General features: G+C 34.3%; 1 protein-coding gene across 1 annotated transcript; it reads left to right on the top strand.

The window, feature by feature from the left end:
- The first annotated feature begins 4,441 nt into the window (after nt 1-4,441).
- On the top strand, nt 4,442-10,268 carry LOC149234990 (ABC transporter C family member 10-like). The gene is made up of 10 exons (XM_089368427.1): nt 4,442-4,486; nt 4,614-4,778; nt 4,881-5,175; nt 5,283-5,497; nt 5,739-5,897; nt 5,996-6,059; nt 6,176-6,415; nt 7,191-7,349; nt 7,432-7,499; nt 10,131-10,268. The coding sequence occupies exons 1-10, from the start codon at nt 4,442-4,444 to the stop codon at nt 10,266-10,268; spliced, it is 1,548 nt and encodes a 515-aa protein (XP_089224553.1).
- Nucleotides 10,269-17,163: the final 6,895 nt, after the last annotated feature.

Below are 17,163 nucleotides of genomic sequence, written 5' to 3'. Positions count from 1 at the left end.
TTCTTTCTTTCAACCACACCATTCTGTTCTAGATTATAAGGAACAATTATTTCCCTCTTAAACATTGCTTCCTTGCAAAATGCTATAAGCTATTCGGAGGTATATTCTCCACCATTATCAGAACTTAGGGTCTTGATCTTCCTTTCTGTCATATTCTCTACTTCATTCTTGGATTCTTGAAACTTCTCAAATACCTCATCTTTGTTCTAAGGAGGTATAACCATGTTTTCCTAGAGAAATCATCAATGTATGTCACATAATATTGATAACGTCCAAGATATTTTGTTGCTATAGGTCCACACAAATTAAAGTGTATGATATCTAAGATTTCTTTTGATCTGGTATCACTTCTTGCAAAGGGTTTCGTCACATTCTTACCTAGAGCACGTCCATTACATTCTTGTAATGAAGGCATCCATACTTTTTATGCCATAGTTCAGAAGGATAACATATAAGTGCATTAGGGGTTAAGAGAGAGGTGTAATAAGTCTATAGAATGTCACAAATCCAAATTATCTTAGCATGATCAATACTAGAGCCATTTACCCAAACCTAAAATTTACCATCAACAATAGCAATCCTATCACCTTTATCCTCTAGACAAGAAATAGAAAGTATTTTTTCTTCAAACGTGGAACATATAGTATGTTGTTGAGGTGAATACTTCCACTAGTCTCTAGCTCCAATGAAGTAGACCCAATTCGTTTCACTGGATAACTCTTCTTGTCTCCAAGTTTTACTTAATGAGAAGAGGTTCCTTTTGACAAAGTCTAGAGTTGACTGCATTAGCTTGTCATAGGTCTAGAAGCTCCAATTCTAATAACCCATACATTATCATCTTTGAAATTGCCTATGAGAGTGAAAAGGAAACTTCCATCCACTACTTATTTTTTAAGCTTGGATATGTACTTAAAGATGTATCCTTTTATAGTTACAATGAGGCTACTAAGAAACTTCAAATATTTCTTCATAAACCTTGCCATTGAGTAGAAAGTGACAACTAAGATGTGATCTTGAATCTCCTGTTTACACCTTAGCTTTGATACCATGTTGGAAAATCAAGGTTCTTGTATATTATAATTGAATTTCCTTACTTGATAATTAATTGTGATGTCAATTATCCTTTTATTACTTTTTATTTCTTGTTCATCAAGCAATTACCAAAACAATGAAGATGAAAAAGAGCCAAAATACACAAGATATACGCTCCAAGCCAAGGAAAAAACCCTCAAAGGAGAAAACCCAGAAATAATACTTCTTCTCTTATAGAATACCTTGAAAATGAGACTTCCAATACCCAAAGACAAAAGCCAAAATTCCTCCCAATTCATCCATTCAACAAGATGTCTCCCAAATGATCTAAATTCTTCCAAAGTCAACGAAGGTAAAACTTGGTCAAAGAAGCTTTAGAAAAAATCTTGGCCCTACAACTTGAGGTTTGCAATTTCATTCTACAACTTCAACCCCTAAAATTCACATAGAAACCCTAGATAACTTTTCACGTGTGGACAAAAAAAGGTGTTTTCTCAATATATATTCTTCACTTCGGCTTCTTCTTCTTCTTCTCAACTTCCTAACTCTTTTTTATTCTTATCTCGTTGCAGATGGAACTTATGTGAGTGAGTGCTTCAAATGAGTCAAAGTCCTTATTCATAGTCTTCTTGAGGGGTCTAATACTCCTCTTTAGGCCAACTTTACCATGTTTGGGCCAACTTGGTCTTGGAGGAGCAACTGAATTTCTATACTGACAAATAATGATTTTATTTTATTAGAATAAGTCTAAATGAGATTATAATAAATGAAAAAAATATGTATTGACCTAGAAAGCCCTAAAAGCATGAATAACATGCTTTGACCTAGACTTGAGCATGAAACCCATACTTTGATAAACATTTTTTTCTTTTTATATACAAAATATACAATGTCATATTTACAAAGGCCATTATGAAGACTCAATCTAGTTACATTCTCCAACAACTCTGAGGTGGATGGGAAGTTTGTTTATAGATCAGTTCAAAAGGAGGTGAATTTGAGTAGCCTTCAGCAACAAGAAGAGAAATAAATGACCAAACTCTTCCATATAAAGATATAGGTCAAGAAGACCAAGATTGATGCTCTGCTTGACTTAGGATCATAGGCGAATCTCATCATGTAGATTTGATCAAGAATTTGGGTTTGGAAGTTCATGATCATCCAAACCCATATCTATTGGGATTAGCAAATAACGATGCAGAGTTAAAGGTAACAAAACAGTGAAAAAATTGATTTTCCATTAGTGTTGATTTTATTAATGAAGTAGAACTAGATGTAGTCCCCCCTAATGTATGTGGAGTCGTGTTTGGGATTCCCTACATGTACATGCGAGATGTCATATTGATGCAGAGAGTCAACCAACACTGACATGTCAAGGGTGGGAAATATTTCATAGTCAACGCACACTCACTGGTAAGTGCCATCCAAGCTAAGAAATTAGTGAGTTCCAACAAGAAGTGTGATTTATTGTTTTTAAGAGAAAATGAATATGTAGATGAGTAAAAAAGAGGTAATGAATACCTAGAGGGGTGTACTAAGAAACAAAAAAAATAACTGGAGAAGGTTTTACATGCATACAAGGATGTGTTCCAAGAGCCTAAATGGTTACCACCTAAGAGGGAAATGGAGCACAAGATCGAATTATTGTTGGACTCCCCCTTGCCAAACATTGGGCTATATAGGAAGTTTTCTATAGAAGCAAGTTAGGTGAATAAATGATTCCGACAACTATTGTAACATGGTGTCATTCGACCGAGTACATCACCATGTGGGTCACCCTCATCATTGTGCCAAAGAAGGACAGTACTTGGAGGATGTGTATCGATTATGGGGAAGTGAAAAAAATCATGTGCAAGAAAAAATACACCCTACCGACGATAGATGATCTACTGGATCAGTTGCAGAAAGAAAAATACTTCACCAAGTTGGACTTAGATTCTAGATATCACTAAGTTTGAGTCAAAGAAGAAGTTACCTAAAAGTCCTCCTTCAAAACCAGGCAAGGTTTGTATGAGTGATTAGTCATTTTGTTTGGCCTATGCAATGCACCAAATAAGTTTATGAGATTAGTGAATTATGTACTACACCCTTTTATAGATTCATTTGTTATTGTCTATTTCAATGATATAATAGTATACAATGCTACCTAGGAGGAGCACATCTCACATTTTACGTAGATGCTAGAAACATTAAAGAAGCACTAGTTATTAGCAAATCTCAAGAAATGTGAGTTTGCATGGAATCAGTGTATTTGTGGCATGTGATAGGTGGAGGAGAGTTGAACATAGATCCTGCGAAGATGGAGGTCATGATGAAATGGTCAGTGTCTACTAAAGTTTATGAGGTCAGCAGTTTCATTGGGGAAACACAATACCTGAGGAAATTCATAGCCTCATTTTCAACAATAGAAACACTACTCCATGCCATAACAGAAAGTGGCAAGAGTTTCTAATGGGGAAAGGGTCACTAGAGGGATTTTGAGGAGCTAAAGAAGAAGATCAATCAAGCAGCAATTCTCATATAACCAAACTTACGGCAACCCTTTGAAGTGGAGACATATGTGAGTGGATATGTTATGGGATTTATCTTGATGCAAGGAGTAAGGATTGTATGCTACCATTATGAAGTATTTCATGGGGTATTTCTTAACTACCCTACCTACAATAAGGAGCTCTATGGCCTGATACAAGCTTTGAAGAAGTGAAAGAATTATATAATATTTATAACACTATATTAATAATGGTAAATGTACTATCAGTTTAATTCATAATTTATAACACTATATTAATAATGGTAAATTTAAGATTTAAAGTAGTAAATTGCAACATAAAATATTCTAAAATATTGTAATATATGTTGAAATCAACTCTTCCGACAAAATATCTATAATAGTTTATCATTAAAAAATTGATATAAGAAAATCACATAAGTATCTCATAATACCTACTTTCATATTTTTATTATTTATTATTTTATTAATTTACTAAAAAAACATAAAATATTACTAAAAATAAAATTAATTAGGCCGATAGGCCTTCCTATGCATCAACAATTGTCAATGCTTTTAACCTGAACCGTTTGATCAAGTTTGACAGTTTCAACCGTTGATTCGAAGTTGACTGCTTTTTCCAAATATTTGAGTTGCCTTCTTTTCACCTCCAGTTCTGTTGTGCATTGAACCTGGCCCTTTGAGTTGTATTATTGTTTTTTCCAATTCTTTTGTCACTCTCGAAGATATGCATTACTGCTTTTTCCAATTCTTTTGTCACTCTCCAAGATATTTTCACTGCTTTTTCTTTGACAGTTGTTGTTGTTGTTCTCTTTTGGCAAATTTTTGGCAAGCACTAAGCTTCATCTACCAAGCCTCATCTACCATCACCTTTGATGGGAAACTTAGAACATTGACCTGATGGAATTCTTTGATGCAACTCCATTGGGAAGAGTTCTCAGCAGAGTAAGTTGTTTACGTAATTACGATAGGCTTCATTCTTTACGTAATTAAGTCTTTGACAAAAAGTGAAATTTAACATACATGAGGGTAGAAATCTACTGACATTTATCTTGTCGACCGCCTTTTCCAGGTTTCTTTAGATTTCAACATTCTTGACGTAGACATTCCTTTCAGCTTTGTCATGTGCATGTCATCTACCATGATTGCTTATAGCAGTCTTGGAGTTGTGGCTATTTTGACATGGCAAGTTTTGTTTGCAGCCATTCCATTGATTTATTTGGCCTTTCGACTCCAGGTAAACCACTAATTCACACAAGTTTCTTGAGAAGACTCTTTACTTGACTGCCAATATTGTGAGAGAAATTATAACTGATTTTTTGTTTGTTCATTTAATCAGAAATACTATTTTTCTTCTGCTAAAAAATTGATGAGACTGAATGGTACAACGAAATCACCCATTGCAAATCATTTTGGTGAGTCCATAGCAAGAACAATGACCATTAGGGCTTTCAGGGTTGAGGATCAGTTCTTCAAGAAGAACTTAGACCTTATTGACAAAAATTCGAGCCCCTTTTTCTACGGTTTCTCAGCAAATGAATGGTTGATCCAGTGTCTAGAGATGTTAAATGCAACTGTTATTTGCTCCTCTGCTCTTGCTATGGTTCTACTCCCAAAGGGCAGCTTCAATCCTGGTATGAAGTTGAACAATGAAACTAAATGTCAACTGTGTGAGATTTCTGCTGTTACTGGACACTTTTATATATAAGTTAATCATGCCTAACAAATTGAACTGGTGCAGGTTTCGTTGGGATGGCCCTATCTTATGGTCTATCATTGAACATATTGTTGGTTAAAAGTATTCAAAACCAATGTACACTTGCAAACTACATTGTTTCTGTAGAACGCATCAAACAGTATATGCACATTCCTAGTGAGGCACCCGCCGTTATAGAAGATCACAGACCACCAGATAATTGGCCTTCGCATGGGAAGGTGGAGTTACATGACTTGAAGGTATCTGAGTTGTGTTTTCTAAAAAGATGACTGTTCAAATTATAAATTTGAATGGTTAATGATGTTTTCAATCAAATATATTTGATACGTGTGTAGATTAGATATAGATCCAACAGTCCCCTTGTTTTACGGCGCATTACATGTGCATTTGAAGGAGGGCAAAAGATTGGGATTGTTGGTTGAACGGGAAGTGGGAAAACCACTCTCATTAGTGCTATTTTTCGATTAGTTGAACCTGCAGGGGGTAGAATCCATAGATGGTTTGGATATTACCTCTATTGGGCTTCATGATTTGCGGTCACGCCTTGGGATTATTCCTCAAGAGCCAACTCTTTTTCATGGAACTATTCACTTCAACCTAGATCCATTATCTGAGCACTCAGAGTTAACAATTTGGGAAGTATGTAAATTCTATTCAACATAATCTCTAACTGAGTTTATCATATGTAGAATGAAAAAATAAATAATTCCATGAATTTATTTTCTGCTTTGATTAAGGTTCTGAACAAGTGTCAACTTGGAGACATTGTAAGAGGGAAGGTGGATGGCTTAGATGCACCAGGTGATTTTTGTAGTAAATATATATTTTTGAATGCAATAAAATTCTTTGACATGGCCATGAATTTGGCTGTTAGATTTGGAAGTTTTTTGTGGCTCTAAAAGATCAATAAAATGCAGTGGGGAGTGATGGAGAGAATTGGAGTGTTGGGCAAAGACAATTGTTTTGTTTGGGACGTGCATTTCTAAGGAAAAGTCGAATCCTTGTTCTAGATGAAGCAACAACATCAATAGACGATGCTACATATGCCATTCTCCAAACAATAATTAGAAAGGAATTTGCAGGTTGCACTGTAATTACTATTGTACACAGGATACCTACTGTTATAGACAGTGACATGGTTGTTGCCATCAGTGATGGTAAGGCCCTATCATTCTATCTTATCTTTGTGTTGTATGCATGGATTGGTTTCATCTGAATTTGTTGTAATCGAGGAAATGGACGGTACTGAAAGTAGATCTATTCACCTGTATCTAATTTGAACTATTATGATCTTGAATTCATGCAGGTGAGATGGTGGAGTGTGATCATCCATTGAAACTGATGGAGAGAGAAGGATCGTTATTTAGGAGGCTGGTGACAGAGTATTGGTCCCACACATCAAATGCTCTTCTTCATGCAACAACCAATAATGAATAACCTTTTGATCTCTCTTCCTAGACCATAAGATCTTCGCTCGATGCTTTAATCCTTAGATGATGGGCTAATTGTACCATTAGTGACCTTACGTTGATGGTCACTAAATTGATGTATTTTCTTGTCAGATAAGATCTCATTGTAAAGCCATTTATTTACAATTGGCTCATCCTTATTGTAACCTGCATTTTTTATGCACGAGCATCATATTAGATATTTTTTCCTCCACTTGGAGCAGAAGTCCTCTTCTCTTTGTGATATTTTGATTTAGGGAATCTGGTTAGTTAGGAAGTTATGCGAGGGTGTCCTTAAGGGACAGATGTAGCAAATTTGTTAGGATTAGGTGGAAATAGCTTCTAGAAATAGGGACAGATGTAATTAGGGGAGACAGCCAAGATAATGGAAATTAGGGCAAATAGAGAGGTAGGAGGGCTTCTAAGTTTGTAGAAATTATGTGTATGTTTGTCTGTGTTAATGCAATTGCTGGCTTGAATGTAGCTCGTATTATCAACGAACCCATAGTTGCAGCAATAGCTTATGGCTTGGACAAGAAGGGTGGAGAGAAAAATATTGTTGTTTCTGATCTTGGCGGTGGCACGTTTGATTTCAGTGTTCTGACTATTGACAACAGAGTTTTTGAGGTTTTGGCTACAAACGGTGATACCCATTTTGGAGGTAATCTGTCTGAACTCTGTCTGGCAGTTTTACATTACGAATTTGAATTTGAATATGTGCACAGTGGTTATCATTGACTTTTTTGGTTGGCTTTCGAGCTTTGAACTTACCGGGATGTACACTAATATGCAGGTGAGGACTTTGACCAAAGGATAATGGAATATTTCATCAAATTGATCAAGAAAAAGCACGGAAAGGATATTAGTAAGGATAGCAGAAATAAAATAAGACATTCAAAGTGTTCCTTGTAATATAGATATAAACAAAACATCTAAAGAAAAGTAATTGCACGATGATCCAGTCCAAGAAAACAAGGTTTTCCACAAACCAATTAACTCTTCTAAAAATATTCAACAATTCCAATTTAATAATTCTATCGGCCTCTCTTTGTACCTTTTGGGACAATTGCTAGTTAATTAATTATAATTAAAAAATAAAAGCATACAAAGAAAACATTACCCATGCTTCTAAAGGAATATGAATCTCGAAAGACCATTTAATATCTCCTAAGTATTAAAGACAATGAGGTATTAAAGGCATTGAGATGAAGTTATAAATTTGATTAATTATTTTAAGGGCTTTTAATTTCATTGATCTATAAGTAAAAGAAATAATTGGATTTATTTTTAAGGTTTAGATTAATTAGTTTAAATAAAATTTATTTTGTGTTATGTTCTAGGTTGAAATATTACAGAAAAGAGTTGAGTATGTATATCATTTTTATTGGAAATAAATTATCTCCAAAAAAGTCCAAACTCAAATATGAGTAAATCATTTTTTTCATCCATTAAATTTAATTAAAAAGAGTAAAGATGTTTCCATTTAGCACTATTGGAGGTTGAGACTATTTTATGCATTCTATTTCCTACTATGAAATTGTACCAATATGTAGAGAGAGTCAAACCTCTATATTACAATTCACTAGAAAAAAGATGTTTGTACAGTCAGTTTCATTCATAATTTATAACAGTACATTAATAATGATAAATTTAAGGTAGTAAACTATAACATAAAATATTCTAAAATATAACATAAAATATTCTAAAAAATTGTAATATATGTTGAAAGAAACTCTTTCACCATAATAATTTATAAATAAAAACCATAATAATTTATAAATAAAAATGTGATGTAAAAAATTTACATAATTAATTTCGAAATATTTGTTTTCCTTTTTTTTCTTTTCAGGTAATGTAAGTAGTGTGAGATGTATGAGATGACTGACATGCCTCACATATGGCTTTGATATTTATTTCTTATTTTTATTAGTTATTGTTTTTGTTAATTTACTCACACAAAAAGAAATAACCATAATAAATTACATAATAAAAATAAAAAAATAAAAATTAATTAATTAATTAAAAATATATATATATAATAAAATTAATTAATTAATTAATTAAAAAAAAAAAAAATTCGATGCTTTCAAAAGAATATGAATCTCCAAAATACCATTTCACTTCTACATGAATTAAAGACATGGAGAGGAAGTTATAAATTCGATGACTTATCTTTAAGGTTTTTTAACTTCAATGATGTTGCAGTCGGGAAAACGAGGACGAGCTCTTTGATGTGTCACATATAAGAAATCGAATTTTCTTTTGTTATGTAACTTGCATATGTCGATTATCTGTAACTTGCCTATGCCGATTATCTTGCAATTTATTATTTTGGATCTTTGTTTTGGTCAACCATTTCTACTACTTTTCAAATTTTAAGGTTGTAAGCAACTTAATAAAATATACCCTTATTCTTCTACACTTGGATGCCTAAAATTGCTACATTGCACAATTATGGGTTTAAAATTTTGTCTATAGCAACAACGTAGAGGAAAATTATGATTTGTAGCTATAATTATTGCACCTGCATGCCTAAAATTGCTAAGTTGTAATTTAAAATTTTGTCTATTATAACAATATGGAGGAAGATTGTTGGAATATCTAATTCCTACTTGTCTTAGTTGTGATTCTTACTAAGTAAAGGAGTCTGTTTCTAGTAGTCAGGATCTATTTCCTAGATTGGTGTGTGGTCGAGATAATCTCTCAACCAACGGATTGTGTGTCCAAGATAGCTTACCTATGTTGAGACAACACTTCTTGTATATATATAATTGCATTTGATTAATAAAGTAATCTGCATTTACAAGTTTTATCATGGTATAGGAGCCCTGAGGGCCTAGCCCCTCCTGGGCTTGGCCCGTCCTGGGCTGAAGATAATAGAGTATATACATTTGTTTTGAGATAGTATAATGTGTATTTTTTTTTGTTTGTTTGTTTGTCCATACAAGTAGAAGCGGAATGAATGTGGCGCAGACGAGACCTCTGGTGTTAGATGAGATCGAGAGCAAGTCTGGTGCAATGAGCGCAGCCTGTGATTGCCTATGAGTATGGATTCATTTACTAGAGTGTGTGATAGCGAGTATTGAGCCTCCGCCTGGTTCGCCTGCACCAACCAAGGTCCAGATAGGATCTCCGGTCTACGAAGGCGGACCGCGATACATAGACAAAGAGGAGGAATCGTTGGTGGCAAAGAACAGCAACAGGGAATTTGTTGGCAGCGAACGAGTGAGCAGGAATAACAGCGGAGATGTGCTCAAATCTTCAGGCAGGGCTTCGCCTCAAATTAACAGTAACCTACTGATGCGTGATGCATGCTAAGACGCAGCCTCAGTTAATTGATCCTCCTCCCCCTGCTCAGGAAATCAAGGTTGAGGGCAGTGGAGCAGGCATCAAATGATGATCTGATCCATTGAGGTCTATGCAGCTCAAGTCCGGCATGATTGCGAAAGCTCACACTAGAATGATCGAGAGGTTGGAAGAAGAAGAGGATGATCCCTTCAAAGACGAGGACCTTCCAGATGAGTTCAAGCGTGGGAAGTGGAGCCTTCTGTCAATTTTATAGTGGCTCGTCTTCTTTGTATTTGTGGCAGCGTTTGTGTACAGGAAGACTCTGTGGCGACTCCAGATATCTCACTGCTATTTTGATTACCACGTGATCTGGAGAGATACAGCTTTAGTGCCTTCGATTGTCCTCTGTTGTATTCTCTCTCTGATTTGCGGGATGGAGTGTATCGGTGGGCCTCGTCTGGTCCGATCAGTTTTTGGAAATGGCATCAACTCCAGCAACCATAGGATGGTTGAGAGGAATAGTTAAAGTTGTACCTTCAGGTGATAGCCTAGTCATCATAGGCAGTGCAAAGACAGAGTTGCCACCTGAAAAGACAATTACGCTGTCGTCTCTTATGGCTCCAAAACTGGCTCGCAGAGGGGGCATTGATGAACCGTTTTCCTGGGAAAGCAAAGAGTTTTACGGAAACTTTGTATTGGGAAGGAAGTCACCTTTCGAGTAGACTATACTGTGCCCTCTATCAGAAGAGAATTTGGCTCAGTGTTTCTTGGTGACAAAAAATGTTGCTTTGACCATTGTATCTGAAGGTTGGGCAAAGGTCAAGGATCAAGGACCTCAAAAAGGAGAAGCTAGCCCTTATTTAGAAGAGTTATTGCAGCTCGAAGAGCAAGCCAAGACGCAAAGTTATGGCCGGTGGACCAAGACACCTGGTGCTGCAGAGGCATCCATTCGGGACCTGCCTCTTTTATCGCAGGGAAAATGCCTCTTTTACGGAGTGTTGAGTGTTTATGCTTGGTAAAATGAAATTTTTTGTTGAGTTATTTTTGGGTTTTATAACTGAGACATGTTGAGCTTGATCAACTTAACATGTAAATGCTATTTGTTAGAACTGATCACTCTAACAATTGTGAATTAAAGCTGGAAAGATTCAAGATGAAGATACCAAGCTTGGATATGATTTTAGAAGAAATTGATTGTGGCAGTGGATATTAGTTGGGTGAAGCAACAATAGATGGACAAACAAGGTAAAATATTGTGTGTTGAAATAAAACAGATTCATAGTATATGTCACATACATTAGTAAGCAAGTCTAGGATGTTTTATAGTGGTCTTTGTAAACTGTGTACCTAGTAACTCCAGAGTTGGAGTGTGAAATGTAAGCCTTGTAAGGCATGTGTATCCCCATACAGTTCGTGGTAATCTAAAAACCACTTTGTATTTGCAGTGTCGGTTTGTGGTAAGCCAGAAACCACGTGTAACAGTGAAGTGGGACAGAGATTCCTGTTGGCATGGTTTAGGGTTAGCCGAGAAAACCCTCGGCCTCATTGAGTCAGGTCTTTGGAGTGCCCTAGTGGCAAGTTTGTGGCCCATAGTGGCTGGAGTGCCTTCGTGGCTGAGTTGCACCTTCGTGGCTGTGTTGAGTCTTCGTGGCTGAGTTGAGCATTGGGTGATGTGTCTAGCCTTAGTGGCTGAGAGCCCATGGTGGCATGGTTGAGGGTGATCCGACAAAATCCAATGCATGGTTACAAGTAATCCAACAAAACCCAGGTTAACAATGATGGAGGGGGATTTACACCTACAGGTACATGTATGCAGCTATAATGGTTGACAGAACCATGTATGCAAAGGACATCCTACAAGACTGGCAGTTGCAGTGGTTGGCACCCATGCATTCCGATAGATGGTTGTTCCTTTATATGGACATCAACATATTCTTTTTGGTATATTTGACCACAACTAGATTTTAGAGATCGATATGGAGGCAAGTACTCATTAAGGGGGAGTGTTGGAATATCCAATTCTTACCTGTCTTATTTGTGATTCTTACTAAGTAAAGGAAATTGTTCCTAGTAGTTAGGATCTATTTCCTAGATTGGTGTGTGGTTGAAATAATCTCTCAACCAACAGATTGTGTGTCCAAAATAGCTTACCTATCTTGAGACAACACTTATTGTATATATGTAATTACATTTAATTAATAAAGTAATCTGGATTCATAAGTTTTATGAACAATTATAATTTACAGTGATAATTTGCAGTGATAATGGTCGATTTTACAAGCTTTTCTTACCCGAGAGAAAGGATTCAAATATTTTTCTTAAACAATTCATTGTTAGAAAGCAAGAATTGGTATGCTTTATAACTTGTTCCAAACAGCGACACAAATCTAACAGATGCCACCTTAACTCCATTTCTAGATGCCCTCCATTTCTAGATGCCCTCAAACAAAAAGTTATGGTTGCAACTTATTCCTATAAAAAATTATGCAATAATTTTGTATCTTGTGTTTATAGTTTAAGTTTATGAACAAATCGCAGCTAACCTTTGTTATTTACACGTGGAAGTTTCGTGCTATAAAATCACATCCTTATCAAATTTTTACTTATGTATAAGTTGTGTGGCTTATGTATAAGTCGTGTTCCTTTTGTTAGGTGCTATGAAGAAACTTGTTTGATTTTCCTAGTTACCTAAGCTTAATAAATTTTAGTACATTTACAAGTATCAGATATGCATTATGCGATGTGCATTTTGGTGAAAATTTGCATTAATAAATTGAATTCAATGTAATATGAAAGTTAAAATTGAAGGGAAAAATGTGGGTACCCATGGACGAAGGAAGGTGGGTTTTTCACCCTTTTTATTCTTAGTTTTTTTCGCTTGCAAGTCTAAAAACCGAAAGAACGGGTGAGGGATGCAATGGATTTCATATGAAATTAGGAAAATTATTTTCATAAACTTTGTTTAGGTTGGTCTCATTGGATCAAATATAGATTAGTAGATTGGATCTCATAAGAATTTATAGAAAGCATTTTCATAACGGGTGAGGGATGCAATGGATTTCATATGAAATTAGGAAAAGTATTTTCATAAACTTTGTTTCAGGTTGGTCTCATTGGATCAAATATAGATTGGTAGATTGGATCTCATAAGAATTTATAGAAAGCATTTTCATAAATTTGGTTCAGGTTGGTATGACTAAGAAGTTGATGGTGCAGAACAAATTGGATCTCGATTTAGGGAAATTATTTTCATAAACTTATTTAATGTTGGGTTGATTTTCAAGTGGATCCCGCCAATAAGTAATGGTAGCTAAGTTGGGAAAATAATGACCTTGTATCTCACTAGGAAAAAAACTCTTTAATTTTTTTTATTTATTAGGTTATTCAAAAAATAATAATAATAGTGTAACTGCAATTTTCAGCTTATGCATTATAATAATGGAAGGGGGTGTGAGGAAAACACACTTCTAAATTTGTGAACATTTTTTTCCTTGTATTTTGGAGAAGAATTGATAAGTGGAATCTGAATGGTTTGGGAGTTCTGGATCTCATCCATCCAAATCTTTCATTGAATTGATCAATTTCTTTCCAAGTAGCTTGGTTGGGATTCAATAAGTCACTTGTGCTTTATGTTTTTTCTTTCTTTCGTTTTTTATCTTTCTAAGTGAAATTTTTTAACATAACTGTGTTATTGAAGGGTAATTTGTTAATCAAATTGTTATTGATGAAGGGTTAATTTATTATTAAAACATCATTCATGGAAAGAAATTTTTTTAACATAACGTTCCATGATGGGAAGCATATAGACCCAAAACATCAAAAAAAAATTATGTGACCATTAAAAAGAATCCAAATTCCAACCCGGGTTTGCCTATATGCAATTCTTTTGAAAATATTTAGTTTCATTTAATCTTTGCTTAATTAAAAATAATTCTCTTCCATTTCCTAAATGAATTAGGGTCTCACCATAATTCTATCCTTTAACCTCTCCAAGCTTAAGGGAGTGCTACAAGGTCCATATTATAGTTGAAAAGTTTCCATGGCAATATGTTCCAAAATAAAAGGGTCCTAGAAAGTTATTCACAAATAGTTTATTGCCCACGACATATACATTATGAAACATGTCTTTTAAATATTTGCCTAATTAAAAATACTTGCTCTTCCATTTCCTAAATGAGTTTGGGTCTCACCAAATCTCTATCATTTAACCTCTCCAAGCTTAAGGGAGTGCTACAAGGTCCATATTATAGTTCAAAAGTTTCCATGCCAATATGTCCCAAAATAAAAGAGTCCTAGAAAGTTATTCACAATTAGTTTATTGCCCATGGCATATACATTATGAAACATGTCTTTTAAATCTTTGCTTAATTAAAAATACTTGCTCTTCCATTTCCTTAATTCTATCCTTCAATTTTTCCTAGTTTAAGGGGTCCATATTATAGTTCAAAAGTTTCCATGCCAATACATCCCAACATAAAAGAGTCCTAAAAAAGTATTCACAATTAATTTATTGCCTATAACATATATTATGAAACATGTCTTTTAAAATTTGGCTTAAGCTTTTAGTTTAATCACCATTATTAATCTAATATGCTAAAATAAAAATAAATCTAAATATAAACACTAATTGAGTAAGCATTATAATTTAAATATGTTAAGAAACAAACTTACTTGCATCAAAAAAATTTAGAATTTTTAATGTACCATACCCCTTTAAAAATATTTAAAAATATTTTTTAAAAATTTGATGATGATGATGATGATGATGATGATGATGATGATGATGATGATGATGATGATGATGATGATGATGATGATGATGATGATGATGATGATGATGATGATGATGATGATGATGATGGTTAACATCCACTGATACCAAACCTTGGTCTATCGGACCTAAAGAAATGAATTATTTAGTTTGATTTAAGATTTTATTCCTATGCTCAAAAACCTTGGAGAGAAGCCTCCCGAGCTCACTATAATTTTGACATCGTAAAAGGTTAGGAAGGTCAATATTGCAACAAAGATTATGAAACTAAGCTCTAATGTGGCTGTACGCGGGGCACTCTAAGAGGAAGTGATTTTCATCCTCAATGTTCATGTTCTCATAGAAATGGCAGATCCTTTCCATCCATGGTGTTTTAGGAACTGCCCAACAACTCGTTTCACTATGGAGCTCATGAGAGTTCGTTCTAATCTTGGCTATATTAATTTTTTTCTTTGAGCTAGTTAAGACAGAGAAATACTTTTGATCTTCTAGGGTGGGGTTGATGACCTCCTTATAATATCTTAATTTTCTTTTAGCTGCTAAATCTTTCTCACACCACATTTTTCTTTAAACTTAGAAGTAACAATATTTTTAATGTTATTAATGTTTTGCAAAGCAGCATTCTTGTCGATCTCCCAAAGGTTTAACCAGGCCCTAGTGTCTTTATACCAACCCCGTTTGAGTCTTAGGTGGCTTTGGCTGGAATTTAAAGCTAGCTTAGGAAGTCTATGGTCTCCTATGTTATTGAGTTTGTGCTTGTACAACAAAAGCCTAGTGATAGCTAGGCTCAGGGGAAAGACCCACTTCTATAAGGAGAATAGGATATGGTGTATTACTTTTAATTTTGAGGTTATACATTATAAAACGCTTCTGGATTTGCTCAATCTTTCTCCAGGATTCTCTAGAGATGCTGCAATCCCAAACCTCACATCCATATAAGGTAACAGGAGTGACTAAAGTTTCAAAGAGGAACTTCTTTCTATCCCACATTATGAGGTTTGTCATTTTACAATTATTTTCAAGACCAAAATAAGCTTTCCACCCCCCATTAATCCTTTTCTCAATGTTATAGTTCCAATTGAGCTTATGATGAATATCAATTCCTAGGTACTTGTAAGAAGACACTTCCTCCAAGTTACTATTGTCATACATAAAATTAGCATAAGTGTCCTTCTTGGATTTGATAATCATAACTTTTGTTTTGTCAGTGTTAATAGTCATACCCATGGTAGAGCAGAAATCCTTAAGAAGTCTAAGTTGCTTATCAAGATCAGATGGGCACCTTGCAAAAAGAACAATATCGTCAGCATAGAGAAGAAGGATGATGACTATCCCAACTAAGATCATGCCAGCATAGCTTGCATCCTCTAAACAACCTTCTAGCTTGTCGATATAAATGTCAAATAGGGTAGGGGAGAGGGGATAACCTTGTTTAACTCCGATATTACACTTAATAGTTTTCGACCACCCCTCATTTATTTTTAACTTGGCAATTACATTCTTGTATAACCTTATAGCGGCAACTCTCAACTTGAAAGGAACCTTTAGCTCTTCTAATCTGTTTCATAGGTTGTTTCTAGGAACCGTATCAAAAGCCTTTCTAAAATCCACAAAGAAACAAAAGAGATTGGATTTATCATTGCGGCATTCCTCCACAATGATCCTAAGCATAACGAGGTGGTCGGTTGTTAAGTATATTTTAGAAAATAGAAAATACTTTTTACTACAATTTATGTTTTTAATAAAATTTAAACCACTATTATATATATATATATATATAATTTCATAATTTATTGAAACAAAACTTATTTAATTAAAGTTAAAAATACTTTTTTTAGGTTTTTTCCATAAATATATAATAATTAAATAAATTTTAAATATAATTAAATAAATTTTCTTTGGAAAAAAATTATTTGATTTTTTCCAAAAAAAAAAAAAATTCAAAGTTAAAAATAACGAAATTTCTTTTTAATTTAATTATATTATATATTTTTTTATTTATCAAAGTTAAAAATAACAAAATTTCTTTTAATTTAATTATATTATATATTTTATTTATTTATTTTAATTTATATAATGTATTATAAAAAATAATAATATTAATAATAAATATCATTTCTGCAAGTTACCACCCATCCGACTTTTGTCTTCTGCAAGTTACCACCATCCGACTCTTGCCCTCAATCGCATGCAATTGACGCTCTTCTTATTGCAATATTTCATATATAGTTGCAGTTGTTGATTCAGCACCCCAGTTAACTCTCCCTCTGGAGTATATACAGTTTGAGTTAATTTGGAAGATAATATGCAATTAATTAATTAATTCCATGAATTGCCATAAAGCCAAAATGAACTCCAGTCGAGTGCGAGTGCGATTCCATGCATGCCCTATTATTGC

The sequence above is a fragment of the Pinus tabuliformis genome, chromosome 8, assembly GCF_031772625.1.
Source record: "Pinus tabuliformis cultivar Carrire ecotype Pingquan chromosome 8, CPIR1, whole genome shotgun sequence".
Classification (NCBI taxonomy): Eukaryota; Viridiplantae; Streptophyta; class Pinopsida; order Pinales; family Pinaceae; genus Pinus; species Pinus tabuliformis.
The sequence above is the reverse complement of the archived record's forward strand: the minus strand, read 5'-3'. Positions and strand labels throughout refer to the sequence as shown.

Coding starts and splice junctions, on each gene's coding strand:
- LOC149234990 (XM_089368427.1), top strand. CDS start 4,442: ATGGAATTCTTTGATGCAACTCCATTGGGAAGAGTTCTCAGCAGA. Junction 5,498..5,738: donor TGGAGTTACATGACTTGAAG/GTATCTGAGTTG, acceptor TTGAACCTGCAG/GGGGTAGAATCCATAGATGG. Junction 6,416..7,190: donor GGTTGTTGCCATCAGTGATG/GTAAGGCCCTAT, acceptor GCTTGAATGTAG/CTCGTATTATCAACGAACCC.